The sequence below is a fragment of the Solea solea genome, chromosome 9, assembly GCF_958295425.1.
Source record: "Solea solea chromosome 9, fSolSol10.1, whole genome shotgun sequence".
Lineage (NCBI taxonomy): Eukaryota > Metazoa > Chordata > Actinopteri > Pleuronectiformes > Soleidae > Solea > Solea solea.
Window position 1 is genome coordinate 29843941 of NC_081142.1, and position 24422 is coordinate 29868362.

At 42.6% G+C, this 24422-nt stretch overlaps 1 protein-coding gene across 1 annotated transcript; it reads right to left on the reverse strand.

The window, feature by feature from the left end:
- Positions 1–1525: 1525 nt before the first annotated feature.
- On the reverse strand, positions 1526–13126 carry LOC131465773 (uncharacterized). Its single transcript, XM_058638662.1, has 15 exons — positions 12911–13126; positions 12617–12720; positions 12250–12522; positions 12046–12139; positions 11534–11601; positions 11208–11438; positions 11028–11087; positions 10787–10909; positions 10622–10678; positions 10482–10526; positions 10212–10271; positions 8524–10076; positions 2342–8376; positions 1775–1785; positions 1526–1603 (listed from the first exon to the last, which is right to left on the reverse strand). Exons 1-15 carry the CDS (start codon positions 12999–13001, stop codon positions 1526–1528), a joined length of 8883 nt encoding a protein of 2960 aa, XP_058494645.1. The 5' UTR covers positions 13002–13126.
- Positions 13127–24422: the final 11296 nt, after the last annotated feature.

The window sequence follows — 24422 nt, forward strand, 5'->3', positions numbered from 1 at the left end:
TCTGCAAGACATCACCTGCACACAGGAAGTAGGGTGCCTGAAACAGGAAGTGCCCTTTTACTTCACCAAACATTGACCAATCAGCCCGAAACTTGATATGTGAGACCAAGGGCCCGCCCTGAACACGTCTGCAAGACATCACCTGCACACAGGAAGTAGATTGTCTCAAACAGGAAGTGCCCTTTAACTTCACCGAACATTGACCAATCGACCTGAAACTTGATATGTGAGACCAAGGGCCCGCCCTGAACACATCTGCAAGACATCACCTGCACACAGGAAGTAGGTCGCCCGAAACAGGAAGTGCCCTGTCATTTGCCAAACATATACCAATCGACCTGAAACTTGATATGTGAGACCAAGGGCCCGCCCTGAACACATCTGCAAGACATCACCTGCACACAGGAAGTAGATTGTCTGAAACAGGAAGTGCCCTTTAACTTCACCAAACATTGACCAATCGGCCCAAAACTTGATATGTGAGACCAAGGGCCCACCCTGAACACGTCTGCAAGACATCACCTGCACACAGGAAGTAGGTCGCCCGAAACAGGAAGTGCCCTGTCATTTGCCAAACATTTACCAATCGACTTGAAACTTGATATGTGAGACCAATGGCCCGCCTTGAACACATCTGCAAGACATCACCTGCACACAGGAAGTAGGGCGCCTCAAACAGGAAGTGCCCTTTAACTTCACCAAACATTGACCAATCGACCTGAAACTTGATATGTGAGACCAAGGGCCCGCCCTGAACACATCTGCAAGACATCACCTGCACACAGGAAGTAGGTCGCCCGAAACAGGAAGTGCACTGTCATTTGCCAAACATATACCAATTGACCTGAAACTTGATATGTGAGACCAAGGGCCCGCCCTGAACACATCTGCAAGACATCACCTGCACACAGGAAGTAGATTGTCTCAAACAGGAAGTGCCCTTTAACTTCACAAAACATTGACCAATCGGTCCAAAACTTGATATGTGAGACCAAGGGCCCGTCTTGATTACGTCTGCAAGCCATGACCTGCACGCAGGAAGTAGGTTGCCCGAAACAGGAAGTGCCCTGTCATTTGCCAAACATTAACCAATCGACCTGAAACTTGATATGTGAGACCAAGGGCCCGCCCTGAACAGGTCTGCAAGACATTACCTGCACACAGGAAGAAGGTCGTCTTAAATAGGAAGTGCCCTGTAAATCGCCCATACATTGACCCATTGGCTCGAAACTTGAAATGGGATACCAAGGGCCTACCCTAAACACTTGATATAGACACTTCCTGTGTGTACTTCCTGCACACAGGAAGTACACTTTAATTTCGCCTGGCACCCGTCCTGGACACATCTGCAAGCCACAACCTGCCAACAGGAAGTAGGCCAACAGAAAGAGGTGGGGTGAAGTAATAAAGCTAAAAGCATGAGATTCACTTGCAGCTCTTATAAATATTTTCACTGCTACCTTCAACAATAGTGCCAGAGTTTCCAAACCTGACAAATGGTTAAAAATTACCCTTCATGTAAATGTCAAATCAGTAAGCAGGGCACCACAGGGAATTGAACCCCGTCCTGGTAAAACCAGGAGTCCAACACCAGTGCCTTTTGCTTTTTGACACAACACAGAAGGAAAAGCAAAACCTGCATTAACAACAGCATATTATGACATCATTGCATAAAATGCTATCATGTCATAGAAAATATTCTAATACTGTTTTAATGCAGGAAAAGAAACCTATTCATAAAACAAGTTACAAATACTTACACTGTTTGACTCACCTTTCCTGGACCTGGAACACCACAACAAGGACTCATCAGATGTACAACACCTATGAGAAACAGGACAGGAACAGGGACAAACAGCGAAACAGAACACAAACACAGCCCCAACACCTACAAAACCCACTACATTGAAAGTCCAAACACTAACAATATACAGTGATGTGAATCCAAAGAATCCTAGCAGCACAACAAGTAATCTCAAACAAAACTATCATGATCAAAATTGCTCTGCAAAGTGCAAAGACTTAATTCGAGCCAATTTCTGCCCCCTCCTCATGATTACCTCCAAAATAAAACAGTGGCAAGTTCTCCAAACCTGCCCGGCGGCTACCTAAGTCAGGGTACTTCACTACTGATGCAGTTACCCAGTCAAATGCACAAATGAACAGCAACAACGACAACAAATCTACCACTAACAAACCATGAGGACTTTAAAATACACATTAACAATTACCGTACCTCTTATTAAATCAAGAACATAACACATGATCTTACAACTGTAACAAACAAATAACTACAGTTCCTCATCTTCCTCCTCATCATCATCTACAACCGTCAAAGTACACAAAATCCCCTCATGATCACTAAAGTAAGTGGGACAAACAACAGACCCAACAACATACTGTGAGGACTTTAAATACACGTGATCTATTAAAGTACCTCTCTCTGTGGTTGGTTCTGAGACGTTCTGAACAAAGCCTCTGTCAGTTACAAATTTGCAGATTGATGATGATTTTAAAATGTCATCATTGAAATCTCCCATGATTGTGATAGTTTCACACTGTGGATCGAGCCAATCAATTAATTTGCCGAGATGTTCTTTAAACAAAGACATGAGATATGAAGGTGGTCTGTAAATCACGGCTACCAATATCTCATAACTAATGAATTTAAAAATTAAACATTCTAAATTTACATCAGGCATTTGGAGTCTTTCATATGCCACACTGTTTGAAGTGTACATGCCCACTCCACCATGTTGTTGTCCTTGCAAAGCAATTAAGGCCAGATTGTTGCTAGAATAGGACGAACTGCGAGGACAACTATGAAAAGTATAGCCATCAATGTTTAGTGTTTGGGCTGGTGGAGAAGCTGGTAGCCATGTTTCTGTAACAGCAATACAGTTAAGCTGCAAATGCTGTGTACATGTTGCCAAATCTGCAAGGTGAAGAGTTAAATTTTGTACATTCATCAAGAACACAGTGAATGTTTGTGTACTTAATCTGTGTTCTGTGAATACATTTTCTATCGGGAATTTGGGCATATTCTGAATTGCATCCTTAATGTCGTCCTTGCAATATATTGCTTTCTCTTTGAAATCTTGAATTATCAATCCTGACAAATTTCTAACACGACTTAATGCAACATAGGCTTGCCCAGCTGAAAATACCCTCTCAAGACAAACCACAGCTTCATCAACAGTAATTCCCTGAACTTTGTGTACTGTAACAGCCCATGCCAGTTTAAGGGGAAACTGTCGTCTCATGCCACCATTTTTTGTAGCCCTTTCCTCTTCTGGTTCAATGGCTGTAGAACCAATTAAATCTATGGGAACATTTGGTGACTCCTTCCTCCTCTGTGCACCCACATGCTCGTCATCAAACTTCACATAGATTTTAAGAGGAAAATCACTAGTCTCTGACCTAATTATGTCTGTTACAGTGCCACAAACACCATTCACTAGACCATCCATTAAATCGATATTTTTGATTAACATCACCCGTGCATCCTTGCCAAGCAACAACTTCTCAGCCAAACATGTGTGAGAAGTGTTGGCATGATGTCGACCTTTCAGCTCAAGGTTCCCTGTTTTCTTGCTATTCACGTAATCTTTAGCATTAATCTCGACATAGTCGAGACAGGTCTCCCTTAACTGCAGAGTATTGTGCCCATTTACTTGCATATTTGTTGGGAAAATGTGTAAAGCTGGGCTGACTTCACCGGTTTCACAATTTTTCAAAATGTCTACGTCACTCTGCAGCATGGGGGTACCCTTTGAACGAGTTCTAACTCTGTTCAACAGCTGTGCAAAAACACCATCCTTCTGTCTGACTATCTCAGTCAGCTCAACAACACTAAAACTAGACCACAAGTTGATGGGTCCATTGTCAATGTACAGAGGTTTACCTCGGACTGGAGGAAGCTGGAAAAAATCTCCAACAGCAATCACGCTGACTTTCCCAAATGGGGAATAGTCACCGGTCTGTTTAATTTGCCTCAGTCTGCCGTGAATATAAGCGAAGAGGTTATGGTCCACCATTGATATCTCATCAATTATCAATATCTGCAAATCAACATATTTAGCCCGCAAAGAATTGAGCTTCTCTTCACCCAAAGGGGTGTATGGCAAGCGCACATCCTTTCCAATGCTAAATGTGCTGTGTATAGTTGATGCATGCAAATTGTACGCAGCAATCCCAGTGGGAGCGGTTAACAAGACACAAATGTTGTCAGGTTGACGACACACTGGTGACAATAACCTCGTTGCCTCATATTGAATGGCCTTGATCAAATGACTCTTCCCTGTACCTGCACCACCTGTGATGAACACATGAAATGGATCAGGGTTTTGACCGTTGATCTTGGCCAAACACCACTGACGAATTTTATAGAAAATAGACAGCTGTGTTTCATTCAAAGACCTAATCAAAGCCAATCCGTCACTTCTGCACATGATGTTGGTTTTCTTTTCCAAATGTGCAACCTGTTCACTGGTGACCGCTAAATCTGGAATGTTTTCTATTTCGTTTTCCTCCACAACCTGTCTGCTCTCTGTCCGTTCCTGATTGCTATCAGCTCGCTCGATCTCTTGCTCTGGGCACAGTTGAGCCCAGGCATCTTCAAATTCATCGCTGAGATCTACCGATTCCTGGATATTAGTCAATGTTGCTGAGTCAATTTTTTCAAACCTGCCTCTGTTTTGGTCAACCACTGATTTGACAGACTGTAATGACCCATCACTCAACCTAACATGACCATCATCATAAAACTGTTCAAAGGATTCAAAATTTGGAGGCTTCAACTGCTGGTCTACACGATAGGGCAAAAACAACTGCAAAATAGACATGTGAAATAATTCTGAATTTTTGGTCTCAGAAATGCGCATATAACGAACAACTGCCGGTTGTGTTCGTGTTCTTTTAGTGACAAAACCACAATTATTGTTCAATTTAATTGGGTTCTTGGATTTTTGATTTTTGGTCAGAATACGATATTCTGAAGCAAATGTTGCCATGCACATGTTATTAAATGTGCTGTCGTTTGGTCGATTCTTGTAACGCTCAACCAAACTAGTCATCCACATGTCTGAAGTGGTAAGTTCATTTGCAGTTGCTTTTTCCCTCAACACATTTATAGGCAGGCTCATTTTCACAACATTTTCCCCTGTTGGGACAAACACAACGTTCCTAGAATTTTCCCTCAGATGCATGTTTGTTAATCTATAAACTGCTTCTTGAGCACACACATCTCTGTTGTGAAGATAAACACTGCCTAAGTTTTTCAATGCTTGTTTTGCACTGACATTACCTTTACTAGCCTCTTTCTGGGCATTCGCCAACAACAATCCCATCTCCCGCTCTGCCTTGGAAATGTAAGAAATGATGTAGACAATGCAGGCATATGCATCAACCACATACTGGATGTCCAAATTTGCATTCCAGCATTTTAGCAGTGGTTTACTATACTGATTAATCCAAACTTCATTAGGCTGCCTTTTTAAAACAACGTGTGTTTTTCTGGCACAACGTTTGTATGCAGCCTCAAAAAGGGCTTGATTGATACCCAAAGATTGAAACAAATTTTCTGTGGTATCAAAGGTAAGGTCCTCATTTGACAGAGCACTCTTGATAACTCTCAAAATGTTAGAGGCAAGCTCTTTATCCATCATCTCAGGCTTGTCCTTACCCCGTTTCCCACATGTGCATATTACCTGATTTGTGTTGACATCAACATTCTTACATTGGCACATGTTTTTGGATGCCTCATCTTCTGTGGTGCGGCACACAAATGTCTGTGAGGAAGCAGGTCTGGGAAAGTTGAACCGACAAACAGTTTTATTCTTCCTACACGTCTTTGAATGCCTCTTTGAATGTTGCTGCACAGATGTCACAATGTCAAGTAAACCTTCGTCTTGTGAAGGTAGTTCACATGTTACATACTTGTCGATGAACTGAACTACCTCTTCATCTGTGTTTTCGTCTATCTTGGGGGCATTCTCAATCCAAAACAGACAATGAACATGAGGCGAACCTCGCTGCTGAAATTCCACTCGGTAAAAGTAGTCAATAATTTTACCGATTGGATGCAATGGAGACTTGAGAACCTCATTCAGAAAAACATGCCAGCGGAAATCAAACATCCTGGCAGCAGTGACAGGATTACGTCGGAGCAGGTCACATCTGTCTGCCCACTCCAAACTTTCTACTGTCTGAGTTCTCCCTTCCTGCTTCAGAATACTGTGCAGAAGATTAGTCCACCGCAGATCAGCAGAAGAAAATGAACAAAACCACGTAGGAATACCCAGCTGACGAACACAAGCAATCAAGTCACGCTGTACTCCTTGCCAAAAAGACGGGGTACCTCTGATCGGTTTGAGAAAACGATACCCTTCATCATACTGCAACAGCTTCTTCAAAGACTCGTCATCTTTCAACAAGCGGTTGCTTACCTTTTGTGTCGTACCGTCTCCCTTTCCTTTTCGTAAGGCAATCGACACACTGGACACAACCTGTTGAATTTCAGACATGTACTGACCAAAAAAGATGTATTCTACATTCTGAGCAAACCTGCTATCAGCATGTAGAATCCTGTTGTTAAGATATCGTGACATTGTCAAACGATATGGCCTACTCTCATGATAGGTGTTGTGTCCCAGGGGGAACAACACTGGGAAGCATTTGGCTTCATTTGCAAGATCAGACAGCATTTTCACAGGACTGTTCCCTTCTCCTGGAGCCAGATTCAGTATATCGTCGAAATACTGATCCAGAGCTTCCTGACCAACATCAACAGGCATGAGACAGGTGTCCTGGAACATACAGTGCTGCTGTCGATCATGCAAAAGTTCATCTTCACCCTCTAAAGTTGCATCACCACTTTCTACTGTGTCACACAATCTTTCCTGTCTTTTCTCCTGGCTCAGCATATCATCAAAATACTGATCTAGGGATTCCTCCTCAACATCAACAGCCATGGAGCAAGTGTCCTGTAACATACAGTCCTGCTGTCCATCATGCAAAATCTGTTCTTCAACATCTGCCATTTCCTCACTACATCCTCCTCTAGCATCACTACCTACTTCTACATCCTCTACATCTGGTTGTCTGCCTAATTCATTGAGCCACTCCTCATTAAACTCAATGTCTTTATAATGCACATTAGCCTGTTTTAAATACCGCAAGGCTTCCCTAATGTGCATAGTGTCAACATACTGATACCTGTAATGCCCTTTGTAAGTTAGCTTACGCTTCAGTTTTACAGGTAGCAAAGACCCTTCCATAGTGGAACGGGGCAGCACATTGCTAGTTTGAACAATGTTAGCTGGAACACATGTCACAGGACCATGTACTCCATTTTGCCCGCCTTTAGGCAATGCCAACATTTTCATAAAGGGAATATGTAATGCAATCAAGTGCTGCTCTAAACTATTTAAACATGACAACTCAGGTGGAACAGGATGAACCTCTAACCTATTTGTTACACTTTCCGGTGGCATTTCACCTCTGTTAACCTTACCATGACATGCGTAACAAATCCATAGCTGACCTTTAGCTGTATCCACCCAGTGACATGGCATCACACACTCATCATTACAATGATGTAAATAATCTTCTGTTATGCATTTCTTGGCAATTGCAGCTGAGTTTTTACTCTTACTGTAATCATCTATCCTACAATTCAGAACCTGATGTCTAAACGACAATCTATGGCAGACGCAACACACAAAATCTGGACCGTCTCTGACTTTGTCCAAAAATTTTTCCATCAGAAAATCAAAATGCTTTGACTTTTCTTTCATTTCTTGCATCCTCTTCCTGTTACATGCTGCAACACGCCTCCTATGCTCACGATTTCCATGGTACTTCCGTGTACTCATGGCTTTTACATTCTGCCTGTGCTTTTCATCTCTACAGTATTTTTGTTTGCTCATGGCCTTTACATTGTGTCTGTGCTCTTCATCTTTAATGTATTTCTGTTTGCTCAGGGCTTTTACAGTCTTCCTGTGCTCTTCATCTTTACAGTATTTTTGTTTGCTCAGGGCTTTTACAGTCTTCCTGTGCTCTTCATCTTTACAGTATTTTTGTTTGCTCAGGGCTTTTACAGTCTTCCTGTGCTCTTCATCTTTACTGTATTTCTGTATGCTCAGGGCTTTTACAGTCTTCCTGTGCTCTTCATCTTTACTGTATTTCTGTTTGCTCAGGGCTTTTACAGTCTTCCTGTGCTCTTCATCTTTACTGTATTTCTGTTTGCTCGTGGATTTTAAAGTCGCCCTGTGTGCTTTATTTTCACGATATTTCTTCTTTAGTCTTTGAATATCGCTCTCTCTATGTGAAACATTTTCCCGATACTTCCTTTTAATTTTATCATTTACTTTCACCCTATGTAAAACATTTTCATGATATTTGACTTTATTTTGGGTTGTTTTTTTCCTGTTTATGTACTTTGAAACACAAATGCCAATATTTTCTACACTTTCTGTTTCTACCTGACATGAAAATGTTTTGGTACTCTGTCTAAGATTGTACACTTCAGAAAAAGACACAGCGTTTTTGCAATGACCATAGCAACTCTGTTGTTCAGGCACATGAACACAAACAACAACGTCATAGTGGTTACCACTTTTATTTTCCAAGTAGATGCACTCTGAAGAAATGCAACTACTGCAAGTATATTCAAGCCACCGGCCATTGTGACATGTGAAGATATTCACACCTAAATAATCTGCCGTGGCTTGAATCTCAACCTCAGTAGCCCAGCTTCCAGCATACTGCATCCTACTGTCCTGAAGGTACTGTGCAATCGAAGAATACTCATCTCTTAAGATATTCTCGTATTCTCCAGAGTCCAATCGTAGCTGCTTCACAGCAGCATTTCGGATCTTCTTGTGGCTTTTCTGTGAACCACTCACAGCTTGGGACACTGCTCTGAAGAAACAGTTCCCATCAGCCACAATGCTCTCAGTCCTACATGGACTCCCCAACGGACCAACTGATGTAGACACTGGTGCAAGGAGTTTCTCATACTCCACATTCAGCTGTCTACATACAGCCTGGGCAACATATTTGCCAATGGGATTAAACTGGAGCTGTTTAGGATTCACATCACCAACACATTCAACATCGGAATCATCCACAGTGACACACCTATCACTGCTTCTGACTGGGGCTGTGTAACTCACCGTAACACTGGCGATCTCAAATGCACTGTTGCTTAAACCAAGGGCTTCAGCCAAAGCACAGATGTGATCTTGAAGACCTTCAAGACTGCTGAAATAGGACACAATGCTTTGTCCACACCCAGAAATGTCTGGCATTCCAGCAGCATCACGCGAATGGGAATCAACAAACGCATAGTGGCCATTCTGACTAATGATTGCATACGTACTGCCACACACTGTCAGAAGACATGTGTCATACGTAGCAAACATCTTTTCCAGTCCCTTTTCAAGAGTGTGACAATGACCACCCTCGATCAGGGACACATCAACCCCACCTAAAGCTCCACTGACCACTTCGGGATATTCAAAGTAACAGGTCTGCCCATCAATCACCCACTGTTTGGGCAGCTCTGAAACACACAAAATTTCATACCCATCACTGATCACGTTGCCTTCTCGCAATGATGTGTACAACTCGTCCCCCAAAAGGAGAACAGTGTCCACATCTCGAGTTTGCCAGGAAAACACAGTGCTGTCTGTGTGTTTGGCAAGGCTTACTAAAGCCACAGCCATACACTGTACTCCTGCATATTCAAACAGACCCTCCCCCTGATGAAATGATCCTTGTACTGCATGACCATCCACCCTGGGAGGACTGTGATCCTCTGGCTCAGCTGCACCATCACAGTCAACCTGAGCCTGAACCTCAACCGCAACCTCAACCTCAACCTGAACCTGAGTCTGAACTGGAGCCCCAACAGAAGTACTGGGCTCATTCACATCTGTGGACGGGTAAGGAAGAAAAGCATCACTCTGACCTTTGCTGGATCTTTGTGTGTGCTGACCCTCCTCCTCCACTACCACATCCATGGCATGAAATGGCTCCACAGACTCCTCCCCCACACGCGGTGCTGCCTCCACCTAGGAAAAAAAACAATACAACAGTGTGAAAAAAGTCACATGTACTTTCATTATTACTACTAAAAAAGCTCTTCTACCCAAGACAAGTAATTTCAAATACCTTAAATGTTGGACAATAAAAAGAAAATGACAAACCTGCTTCTGTGCCAGAGGCCTGCGGGAAGCAGTAGTTCTCCTGCGTCGCTCCACCACTTTCTAATGACAGAAAAACAAATTTCAATTTTTACAGCAGTCTTACTTTTTAGTTATGGCCATTAAAAAGACAAAGACATGCATTGGACAATCATGGACAGAAGTGACCTAATATAATTAATATACTGTATTTATCAGCAAAAAATATCAAGTTCAGAATAATAATAATAGAAAAACACAATGAAATGGTGTTTAAAAACATAATTTCCTTACCACCACAGCCCTTGTAGGTAAGGGCCACTCCTCCTCTAGCTCCACCTTGGGAAAAAAACCAAAAACGAAGAAAGTAGCTGAATGAGTTGTATGTTTTTCCAGACTTTATTTCTCTACAAAATAAAAGATGCTTGTCAGACCTGCTGCCTCTCCCGGGTCTTCTTGGGAGCAAGAGCCCTGCGGCGACGATCCACCTTCTTATGTAGGAAAAGTGAAACGTTATAAAAGGTATAGCTTTTGCTGTCGTGACAGTTACCCTTTAAAAGGAAATCATCAGTCAATAGACACAACTGGCATCAAATTACCATTCGTTGCTTTTGGACAGCTGGATGATCCACAGGGTCACCAAGGTCAGCCGGACGGACCTGGTTCATGGACTCCAGAATGGCTGGGCTGAACCACACAGGTGTAAGCGGGATGCAACACTCCTTGTGAGACAAAGGCAAAACGTAAACAGTGATATACTCAATAAATAATCCTATTGATTATTAATTACAAATATCACTTGATAGCTGAATATAGGCAAGCAAAATAAAACAAGCAAACCTTAAGCTGAACCATCCCCCTCTTGGGAGCATCAGGAGACAGTGGCACTGGGGAGCTCCTCTGTAATGACAAACAGATTAGATTGTATTAGATAAATATGTACATTTTGAACATTACTGCAATAAAATGAAATGAGAAATGTTTCTTTAAACAAAACCAAAAAGTATCCAACTCATTTACCTTCTTGCGTGGTCCAACCAGCGTCCAATCCAATGGGTTGCGTGCTGGACGAGGGGAGCGGATCTTTCCCCTCACAACAACTCTGGGACCTGGGCGTGGCGGAGGAGATGGAGTGGGTGGCGGAGTGCTGGGACGAACCTCCACCTCAGCAGTTGTCTTCAGCAGCCGATCGGAGATTTCCCACAGCACGTCCGCCAGGAGCTCCATTCCTGGTCTGTCGCTCAGGTGCACCTGCAAAAATATAGAGCATAAACACAAATTTACAGATGAGACTTTATTGTCAAATATGATTTGCCTGGAAAATAAGCTTTGTGATATTAACTTACGCCATCCCAACTCCACAGATCAAGGCGATGAAGAGGAAAATACTCCGCAAGGGAGTAGTACCTCACACCTAAAAAAAAAAAAAAAAAAACACAACATGAATTGAACATATCCATTTATTATTTATTTCCGGATCATCTTGAAGCTTCTCCTCCTCAGCTACAAGTATCTCCATTCCCTTGCAGCACATAATCTCTCCAACCACAATGTCAACCGTCACTCACGAAACCCGCAGTCTGTTGACCTCGGTCTCCTCTCCACACCTGCAGGCAAAACTTTGGCAACAGGGCTACTTGCCATGCACCAGCTGTGGAGTCATTTCTATCAGTGTTGAAGCGACACTTGTGTTTTGTTCTGATTATTTTCTACTCTACTTTTCCACGAAAGGCGCTTCATAAATCAAAGCTGTTATTATAATGTAATGAAAATTATATTTTCAAGCATGCAATAAGACACAATTCATTATACATGCAACTTCATTTGAATTGAATTACATATTTAATTCAAGACATACCCTTGCGTGCTGCCACGCGATGAAACTCCTGACGAAAGAGTTCCTGGAGACCTGCGTCAACGGTCAGGCGTGGAGGGAAGTCCAGGACAAACACCTACATAATAAAAGTTTATTTATATAAATATTCTTCTTCAACATCCCATAAAACCACATTAATTCATTCCGTATAGTGAATAGGAAATAACAAGATTAAAATAATTTTACCTTCGGCCACCGAGCGCAAGCGCTGGCAAGGAGCCTCTCGAAGTCGACCCCTGCCTCATCCACGGTCCTGCTCGCAGTCAGGTTGTTGCTGGGGGCGAGAAGACAAACAAGGTCAGGTGTCCTAGGGAGGACCGCACTCACCAACTCGGTCCTCAGGTCCCTGGCACAGGCCCCAGGCGTCGACATGGCACCAAACGAAATGCCCCTCTCCGGCATCTTCACAAAGCCATCGACGATGGGCCTCAGGTGGGAGTCCCCGACAAGAAAAACAAACTGACAACACAGAAAATATTTTATAAAAGAATGAAATTGAAATAATAATTTCTCAGATCAAGTATCATGTTTGTAAATGTTACCGCAACAATACCTTCTTGTCGGGTGATTCGGCCGGGATGACCAGCTTGTGGCTCCTGCCGGTGAGGGACGAAACTGGCCATCTCCTTGCGACATGGCGACGACCTGTACCACGGCCTTGTTAAACAGACATAGAAACACACATGTTACGACTTAAAAATATTAAAACAAGAGCCCATTAATGTATAAATGCAAATAAATAAATCAATTTTCCTCACACATTATAAAAATAAATGAATTAATGAATAAATAAATAAATAAATAAATAAATGAATGAATAATAGAGAAAAATTAGATGGCTACATACGTGGACAGGTGTCAACCACTGGTCGAGAAAGGCGGACCTCCATCCTCGCCCTGGCCGCCTTGGAGCGGTTGTGGCCCTTCAGACGAGGCATCTCCACCTAATCTACGAGACAGAAGCTCAAACAAAAAGGTGTAACAAGAATCTAATAGCAAACAGTTGTATTAAATGTACTTGTACCTGTTTCTCTGAGCTCCGAAGTATCAGTCTGTGCTGTGATGATCGCCACCCTGACAAGAACAAGCACATAAGAATTGAATTAATATAACTTCAATTAAAAAAAAAAAAATCACTGGCCTTTGACTCCTGGCACTACAAAAACATTAGTTTCCGTTTTTGGAAAACTATAAAGACTCCTCTGGTCATTGTACACTGTCTGCAGTTTTAAGGATCTGTTTCGTTTTAAAACTATAAAATAAAAGTACTTAAATGCACCACAGTTCAAATACACTATCATGTAAAAGTACTTAAACGCACCACAGTTTAAATACACTGCAATGTAAAAGTACTTAAATGCACCCCAGTTGCAAAAAAACCTTAAACACATCATAATTAAAATACACTACAATGTAAAAGTACTCAACCCATACTAAAACATACGATTCAGCTCTAAATGCGGTGTCTACTATATACGGACATAGGAGTTTACATGCATAAAGTGCGCCTTGGCCACAATAACTCCCACGGATACATTAATCATTGGCTGCCAGCCATTTTCAACGCAGTGAATTGACGTCTATAGCAGTCAATGGCAGCCAACGAGTTAAATCACAGAGAGATTATGATGAAAGGTAATAGAGTCACAACAGAAACTAACAGAAGTAAATCTCTCAACAGGTTCACATCCCAATAAGCCCTTGACAGTAACAGTAAAAAATGAAATATACATAAAAATTAGATCACACCCGTTATTGAACTGAAATAATAAACTTACATTCAGCAGTGACGCACACTGACACGGCAGCGCTGCATGATGAGCATCAGCGAGTGACTAAAGTAAAGCTGCGCTGCTGAGACTACATGAACCGGAATGCTTTGCGCGCTTAAAGTAACACAGAAAAGAAAAAAACCCAACCACGACTTTAAGATAAACTCGGATTAAAATTCAACAAACAAACATTAAACTGAAAAGCAGCTACTTCCCACACAATATTCAAACAATTTCAAATGAAACGGCCACATTAAAAGTGCATTTCACACACGCACGCACACACACGCATACAAAATACGAAGCCCGCGAAGCGAAAAAAAAAACACACACACACCAAAGTCTGACTCTATCACGAATTTAAGATAAAGTCGGATTACAATTTCATAAAACACACATTAAACTGAAAAGCAGCTACTTCACACACAATATTACACTATTTTCAAATGAAACAGCCACATTAAAAGTGCATTTCACACACGCACGCACACACACGCATACAAAAACGAAGCCCGCGAAGCGAAAAAAAAAACACACACACCAAAGTCTGACTCTATCACGAATTTAAGATAAAGTCGGATTACAATTCCATAACACACACATTAAACTGAAAAGCAGCTACTTCCCACACAATATTAAAACAATTTCAAATGAAACAGCCACATTAAAAGTGCATTTCACACACGCACGCACACACACGCATACAAAAACGAAGCCCGCGAAGCGAAAAAAAAAACACACACACACCAAAGTCTGACTCTATCACGAATTTAAGATAAAGTCGGATTACAATTCCATAACACACACATTAAACTGAAAAGCAGCTACTTCACACACAATATTACACTATTTTCAAATGAAACAGCCACATTGAAAGTGCATTTCACACACGCACGCACACACACGCATACAAAAACGAAGCCCGCGAAGCAAAAAAAACCACACACACACACCAAAGTCTGACTCTATCACGAATTTAAGATAAAGTCGGATTACAATTCCATAACACACACATTAAACTGAAAAGCAGCTACTTCACACACAATATTAAAACAATTTCAAATGAAACAGCCACATTAAAAGTGCATTTCACACACGCACGCACACACACGCATACAAAAACGAAGCCCTCGAAGCGAAAAAAAAAACACACACACACCAAAGTCTGACTCTATCACGAATTTAAGATAAAGTCGGATTACAATTCCATAACACAATTAAACTGAAAAGCAGCTACTTCACACACAATATTACACTATTTTCAAATGAAACAGCCACATTAAAAGTGCATTTCACACACGCACGCACACACACGCATACACAAACGAAGCCAGCGAAGCTAAAAAAACAACACACACACACCAAAGTCTGACTCTATCACGAATTTAAGATAAAGTCGGATTACAATTCCATAACACACACATTAAACTGAAAAGCAGCTACTTCCCACACAATATTAAAACAATTTCAAATGAAACGGCCACATTAAAAGTGCATTTCACACAAGCACGCACACACACGCATACAAAAAGGAAGCCCGCAAAGCCAAAAAAAAACCACACACACACCAAAGTCTGACTCTATCACGAATTTAAGATAAAGTCGGATTACAATTCCATAACACACACATTAAACTGAAAAGCAGCTACTTCACACACAATATTACACTATTTTCAAATAAAACAGCCACATTAAAAGTGCATTTCACACACGCACGCACACACACGCATACAAAAACGAAGCCAGCGAAGCGAAAAAAAAAAACACACACACACCAAAGTCTGACTCTATCACGAATTTAAGATAAAGTCGGATTACAATTCCATAACACACACATTAAACTGAAAAGCAGCTACTTCACACACAATATTAAAACAATTTCAAATGAAACGGCCACATTAAAAGTGCATTTCACACACGCACGCACACACACACATACAAAAACGAAGCCCGCAAAGCGAAAAAAAAAAACACACACACACCAAAGTCTGACTCTATCACGAATTTAAGATAAAGTCGGATTACAATTCCATAACACAATTAAACTGAAAAGCAGCTACTTCACACACAATATTACACTATTTTCAAATGAAACAGCCACATTAAAAGTGCATTTCACACACGCACGCACACACACGCATACACAAACGAAGCCAGCGAAGCTAAAAAAACAACACACACACACCAAAGTCTGACTCTATCACGAATTTAAGATAAAGTCAGATTACAATTCCATAACACACACATTAAACTGAAAAGCAGCTACTTCACACACAATATTACACTATTTTCAAATGAAACAGCCACATTAAAAGTGCATTTCACACACGCACGCACACACACGCATACACAAACGAAGCCAGCGAAGCGAAAAAAAAAACACACACACACCAAAGTCTGACTCTATCACGAATTTAAGATAAAGTCGGATTACAATTCCATAACACACACATTAAACTGAAAAGCAGCTACTTCACACACAATATTACACTATTTTCAAATGAAACAGCCACATTAAAAGTGCATTTCACACACGCACGCACACACACGCATACACAAACGAAGCCAGCGAAGCGAAAAAAAAAACACACACACACCAAAGTCTGACTCTATCACGAATTTAAGATAAAGTCGGATTACAATTCCATAACACACACATTAAACTGAAAAGCAGCTACTTCACACACAATATTACACTATTTTCAAATGAAACAGCCACATTAAAAGTGCATTTCACACACGCACGCACACACACGCATACACAAACGAAGCCAGCGAAGCGAAAAAAAAAAACACACACACACCAAAGTCTGACTCTATCACGAATTTAAGATAAAGTCGGATTACAATTCCATAACACACACATTAAACTGAAAAGCAGCTACTTCACACACAATATTACACTATTTTCAAATGAAACAGCCACATTAAAGCACATTACTCTCACACGCACACACGCGCACACACACAAAACCAAATTACTTATTAAATAAGATAACTCACCAGTTGTTGAGCTGAAGAAAGTCGTCAATAGATCCTGTAATGTCCTCAAACGAAGTAGATATGATGAAATGGTCCAAAAAGGTATTCCAAAGTCTCGAACAAAGTAATCCAACAAATTCAATGCCTTTCACAGAATCTGCTAGAGCAAGGGTCTGCAGTCGAGGGGGGTCCAGGTTATTTATAGTAGGGAGGCGGGAGCTTCAAGCATTGACCAATCACAGTGTGACACTGTGGTGGTGTGATGATTGAGCACCACACCCTCTGCCACACACATACAGAGAGAGTGAAGATTGAACGCCACACCCTCTGCAGCACACACACACACACACACACACAGAGCCAATTACACACACACACATATACACACACACACATACCTCTGCCTAACTTTCACAGAAACTTCTAGAAGCTTCAAGCCTTGACCAATCACAGTGGGACACTGTGGTGTTGTGATGATTTGAACACCACACCCTCTGCCACACACACACACACAGAGTGAAGATTGAACACCACACCCTCTGCCACTCACACACAGAGCCAATTACACACACGCACATACCTCTGCCTAACTTTCACAGAAACTGCTAGAAGCTTCAAGCCTTGACCAATCACAGTGTGACACTGTGGTGTTGTGATGATTTGAACACCACACCCTCTGCCACACACATACAGGGAGACAATTACACACACACACCTGCAGTTCTCCCAAACCTCTGAGAAGCAGAGAAAACAGCATGTTTTAAAGTTGTCATATTTCAAGAACGGTTGATGATAGTGATAAAAATTTTGGTTTGTGAGCGTCAGGAGGCTTTTAGCAACTCCCACATTTAAATGTTTGACAAATTGGCGTGAATTGAAGGAGAAATCACAGTTTTAAAATCACCCTCGGGTTGATTTTTTGCCAAACTCTCAAGCAGACTTTTAACATGGGAGTCTATGGGAGCTGTGACCAGAACTCTCTGTGCTTTGAGGTGATTTTAAGAAAAAGTACAAGTCATATGAAAATGAAAACACACACAGAGTTATTTAATATATATTTGCGCGTTTCGCCGCTAAACAGGAAGTGCCCTGTAACTTCACCAAAAATTTACCGATTGGCCCAAAACTTGTTATGTGAGACCAAGGACCCACCCTGAACACGTCTGCAAGACATGACCTGCACACAGGAAGTAGGTCACCCTAACAGGAAGTGCCCTGTCATTTGCCCGTACATTGACCAATCGACCTGAAACTTGATATGTGAGATCATGGGCCCTCCCTGAACACGTCTGCAAGACATCACCTGCACACAGGAAGTAGGTCGCCCGAAACAGGAAGTGCTCTTTAACGTCGCCAAACATTGACCAATCGACCCAAAACTTGATATGTGAGACCAAGGGCCCGCCCTGAACATGTTTGCAAACCATGACCTGCACACAGGAAGTAGGTCTTCCCAGACAGGAAGTGACCCGTAACATTGCCATACGTCGACCAATCTGCACTAAACTTCACATGCGAGATAAGGAACCCGGCCAGAGCCCACGTTATACATGACATGCCGGTAGAGGGTGGCAGCCGCGAGGTCCCGTACAACGCTGCTCGCAGCTTTAATTATTATTATTATTTTCTTTCTCTCCACGGGATCTTGAATTTGACCCCCTGAACCTGCGTGAAAACGGACGAAAATTGGCACGCACATCAGAACTGCCGAAAAATTCGATAAAATTGTGGAATTGCGAAAAACCAATGCAAAATGGCTCAGTAGCGCCCCCACAGGTCATGTCTATGGAGCAGGCAAAATTTAGTTTCACCGAATTTCCCGAAACTCGGCAGGGTGATTGTTCGGCGCAAGCCGAACAAAAATTCCTTTTGACACCATGACCTCGACTCAACAGGAAGTCGGCCATCTTGGATTTGGCGTCCATCTTGGCGTTTTACAAGTTTCGTAACTGAACGAACTTGTCTGAGGGCGTTCATCGTAGCAACGCGGAAAACACGTCAAATTGTTCCAGACCCATCCAAGATCTAAAGTTATAGGAAACTTTCGCAGATTCAAAAGGGCGTGGCCACGGCAGCCATCGGAATTTTGGCGAATTTCGGCGGCTCGCCACGAAACAACACGTGTGCTATAACTTCGCCATACTTTGGCCTATCCACACGAAACTTCATACGTGACTCGAGACCCCGCCCCTGAACACGTCTACGAATGCGAACTTGACCCCAACACCATGTCGGCCATTTTGATTATCGCGTTTCGCCACTTAACAGGAAGTGCCCTGTAAATCACCCAAAAATTTCCCGATTGACCCAAAACTTGATATGTGAGACCATGTGCCCACCCTGAACACATCTGCAAGACATGACCTGCACACAGGAAGTAGGTCGCCCGAAACAGGAAGTGCCCTGTCATTAGCCAAACATTGACCAATCGGCCCGAAACTTGATATGTGGTACCAAGGGCCCACCCTGAACACATCTGCAAGACATCACCTGCACACAGGAAGTAGATTGTCTGAAACAGGAAGTGCCCTTTAACTCCGCCAAACATTGACCAATCGGCCCAAAACTTGACATGTGAGACCAAGGGCCCGCCCTGAACATGTTTGCAAACCATGACCTGCACACAGGAAGTAGGTCTCCCAGACAGGAAGTGACCCGTAACATTGCCATACGTCGACCAATCTGCACTAAACTTCACATGCGAGATAAGGAACCCAGCCAGAGCCCATGTTATACATGACATGCCGGTAGAGGGTGGCGGCCGCGAGGTCCCGTACAACGCTGCTTGCAGCTTTAATTATTATTATTAGGGTTCGAGCAACAAGGTTGCAAGAACCCTATTGAAACTGGAAGGATTATTATTATTATTATTATTATTAGGGTTCGAGCAACAAGGTTGCAAGAACCCTATTGAAATGCAAAAGATTATTATTATTATTATTATTATTATTATTATTCCTAAAAGTAAATCGCATTTTTGAGGCCTTTCCCATACCCCAAAACTCACAGATTTTTGTGACCGCATCAATCCTGGTGTAAATTTACGTCTGAAAGTCGTTCGGGGAAAATGCGTGGAAAATTGGAAGTGGGAGGGGCTAAAAAGTCACGCAAAAAACTTCTATTAGGTCAACTCATGTCGGGTTTAACGTATGTGAACGAAACTTGGTACACACGTTCATTAGGTGGGGACGGTCAAAAAAGTCGATGACGACTTTCCCGTGAAACCTACAGGAAATCCGCCATCTTGGGTTGATTGGCGATTTTTGGGCGATTTTGGCGAATTCGCAGCAATGGTATTTGAACTAACTCCTCCTAGAGTTTTCGTGCGATCACCTTCAAACTTGGTGAGGTCCCTGTGGACCAGTTGAGGAGCTCACCGTATCAAAAGTTTTTTCAAATGTCGCACGGCGCACGAGATAGGGGGCAGCAAAGTTCGTGATGTTTCTGATGTTTCGCATCAGAAAAACAAAACTCTTATAACTTTGCGATGGAAGGTCCGATCCGAACCAAACTTGCTACCATTGATGATGGGCCATGGCTGAAGACGTCTATGAAAAAACGGTGAAGTTTGAAAACAGCGCCTCCTTGTGGTGAAAGAAAATACACAAAAAAAAAGTTTTTTTACGATTTCGGGAATAACTTTTACACAGATAATCGTACCGCACTCAAAATTGGTGACAACAGTCAAAACACATGGTAGATGATGCGTGATCAATATGACGACAAATCGTTTAACGGTGTTGCCATGGCAACGACGCAAAGTCGGATTTTCTGGACAAAAAATCAAACTGCTACAACTTCGCGAATCCTGGTCCGATCTGAACCAAAGTTGCTAGGATTGATGATAGTCCAGCCCTAAAGACGTCTATATGAAAATATTCAATTTCGAAAACAGCGCCCCCTGGTGACAGCAGACAATATGACAGCTTGTATTTCAATTATCTCCTCCTAGAGCTTTTGTGCGATCACCTTCAAACTTGGTGAGATCAATGTGGACGAGTTGAGCTTCAAAAGTTATCAAAAGCTTTTTAAAATATTGTATGGCGTACGAGATAGGGGGCGCCAAAATTGGAGATAATAATAATTTTTCATAACAGACAATGAAACTCTTATAACTTCGCGATGGAAGGTCTGATCCCAACCAAACTTGCTATTGTTGATGATGGTTAGTTGCTGAAGACGACTATGTTGCTGAAACGGTACATTTTGAAAACAGCGCCTCCTGGTGGTGGTAGAAAATTCTAAAAAAACAAACTGTTACAACTTTGCCAATCCTGGTCCGATCTGAACCAAACTTGCAAGGATTGATGACAGTCCGGCCCTGAACACGTCTATATGAAAATATTCATTTTCAAATACAGCGCCCCCTGGTGACAGCAGACAGAATTACATTTATAGTTTTTGATGCTGCTCCAACAGGGATTGTTGTATCCACTTGAAACTTAGTATGTGGGACCCCAGACCCTTCCTCAACATGTCCGTAAAAGGTCACCTCCCTACAGGAAGTGGAACGCCCGAAACAGGAAGTAAAGTCTTACATTGTCCGATTGACACGAAACTAGATATGTGAGTTACCGGACCTTCCCTGAACATGTTTACGGAGACGCCGTTGACCGAACAGGAAGTCGGCCATTTTAAACAGGAAGTGCCTTCTAACTTTGCCGTACGTTGTCCGATCTGCACAAAACCTTATATGTGACACCAGGGACCTGTCCTGAGCATGTCCGTAAAAGGTCACCTCCCTACAGGAAGTGGAACGCCCGAAACAGGAAGTAAAGTCTTACATTGTCCGATTGACACGGAACTAGATATGTGAGTTACGGGACCTTCCCTGAACATGTTTCCGGAGACAAACAGGAAGTCGGCCATTTTAAACAGGAAGTGCCCTCTAACTTTGCCGTACGTTGTCCAATTTGCACGAAACCTTTTATGTGACACCAGGGACCTGTCCTGAGCATGTCTGCAAGAGATGACCTCCTAACAGGAAGTGGAATGTCCGAAACAGGAAGTAAACTCTAAGATTATCCGATCTGCACAAAACTTGATATGTAAGACAAGGGAAGTTCCCTGAACACGTTTACGGACACGCACTTGACCGAACAGGAAGTCTGCCATTTTAAACAGGAAGTGCCCTATAACTTTGCCATACGTTGCCCGATCCCCCCCGAAATTTGGATCGACATGCGTGGGGACGCCGCTGAAAATAACTAGTACTGAAAATAACTAGTACCGCGCGCGGTGAATGAACGGGTGAGAGCGCGAGGCACGCGGGGAGCCGTGGCACACGGCGACCCGCGTGGGTCGGCTCGAACCCGTTCAGAACCGCGCGCGGTACTAGTTATTTTCAGTACTAGTTATTTTCATTATTCTTATTATTCCCCCAAATGAATTGCCTTTTTGAGGCCTTTCCCATACCCCAAAACTCACCAATTTTTGTGACCGCATCAATCCTGGTGTAAATTTACGTCTGAAAAAGGTTCGGGGAATGTGCGTCGAAAATTGAATGTGGGAGGGGCCAATAAGCGCGGCGCCACCTGTCCAAATTCACCATGACCAACACAAATATCGCACATGCACGAAATTCGGTACACATGTGTAGTGGGTCAGGATGAAGAAAAAATTACATTATGACCATGATCCAAACCCAACAGGAAATCCGCCATCTTGGGTTGATTGGCGATTTTTTGGCGATTTTGGCGAATTCGCAGCAATGGTATTTGAACTAACTCCTCCTAGAGTTTTCGTGCGATCTCCTTCAAACTTGGTGAGGTCCCTGTGGACCAGTTGAGGAGCTCACGGTATCAAAAGTTTTTTCAAATGTCGCATGGCGCACGAGATAGGGGGCGGCAAAGTTCGTGATGATTCTGATGTTTCGCATCAGAAAAACAAAACTCTTATAACTTTGCGATGGAAGGTCCAATCTGAACCAAACTTGCTATGATTGATGATGGGCCATGGCTGAAGACGTCTATGAAAAAACGGTGAAGTTTGAAAACAGCGCCTCCTTGTGGTGAAAGAAAATACACCAAAAAAAAGTTTTTTTACGATTTCGGGAATAACTTTTACACAGATAATCGTACCGCACTCAAAATTGGTAACAGCAGTCAAAACACATGGTAGATGATGCGTGATCAATATGACGACAAATCGTTTAACGGTGTTGCCATGGCAACGACGCAAAGTCGGATTTTTGGGACAAAAAATCAAACTGCTACAACTTCGCGAATCCTGGTCCGATCTGAACCAAACTTGCTAGGATTGATGATAGTCCGGCCCTAAAGACGTTCATATGAAAATATTCAATTTCGAAAACAGCGCCCCCTGGTGACAGCAGACAATATGACAGCTTGTATTTCAATTATCTCCTCCTAGAGCTTTTGTGCGATCACCTTCAAACTTGGTGAGATCAATGTGGACGAGTTGAGCATCAAAAGTTATCAAAAGCTTTTTAAAATATTGTATGGCGTACGAGATAGGGGGCGCCAAAATTGGAGATAATAATAATTTTTCATAACAGACAATGAAACTCTTATAACTTCGCGATGGAAGGTCTGATCCCAACCAAACTTGCTACAGTTGATGATGGTTAGTTGCTGAAGACGACTATGTTGCTGAAACGGTACATTTTGAAAACAGCGCCTCCTGGTGGTGGTAGAAAATTCTAAAAAAACAAACTCTTACAACTTTGCCAATCCTGGTCCGATCTGAACCAAACTTGCAAGGATTGATGACAGTCCGGCCCTGAACACGTCTATATGAAAATATTCATTTTCAAATACAGCGCCCCCTGGTGACAGCAGACAGAATTACATTTATAGTTTTTGATGCTGCTCCAACAGGGATTGTTGTATCCACTTGAAACTTAGTATGTGGGACCCCAGACCCTTCCTCAACATGTCCGTAAAAGGTCACCTCCCTACAGGAAGTGGAACGCCCGAAACAGGAAGTAAAGTCTTACATTGTCCGATTGACACGAAACTAGATATGTGAGTTACTGGACCTTCCCTGAACATGTTTACGGAGACGCCGTTGACCGAACAGGAAGTCGGCCATTTTAAACAGGAAGTGCCCTCTAACTTTGCCGTACGTTGTCCGATCTGCACAAAACCTTATATGTGAGTTAAGGGACCTGTCCTGAGCATGTCCGTAAAAGGTCACCTCCCTACAGGAAGTGGAACGCCCGAAACAGGAAGTAAAGTCTTACATTGTCCGATCTGAACAAAACTTGATATGTAAGACAAGGGAAGTTCCCTGAACACGTTTACGGACACGCACTTGACCGAACAGGAAGTCTGCCATTTTAAACAGGAAGTGCCCTCTAACTTTGCCGTACGTTGTCCGATCTGCACAAAACCTTATATGTGAGTTAAGGGACCTGTCCTGAGCATGTCCGTAAAAGGTCACCTCCCTACAGGAAGTGGAACGCCCGAAACAGGAAGTAAAGTCTTACATTGTCCGATCTGAACAAAACTTGATATGTAAGACAAGGGAAGTTCCCTGAACACGTTTACGGACACGCACTTGACCGAACAGGAAGTCTGCCATTTTAAACAGGAAGTGCCCTATAACTTTGTCATACGTTGCCCGATCCCCCTCGAAATTTGG

Bases quoted from the DNA above. Each gene is read 5' to 3' on its own strand.
- LOC131465773 (XM_058638662.1), bottom strand. From the start codon at position 13,001: ATGCCTCGTCTGAAGGGCCACAACCGCTCCAAGGCGGCCAGGGCGAGG. The intron at 12,523-12,616 runs GTATTGTTGCGG...CTGTGTTGTCAG, and splicing joins CCGAATCACCCGACAAGAAG to TTTGTTTTTCTTGTCGGGGA. The intron at 10,679-10,786 runs GTAATTTGATGC...TTCCTACATAAG, and splicing joins CTGTCCAAAAGCAACGAATG to AAGGTGGATCGTCGCCGCAG.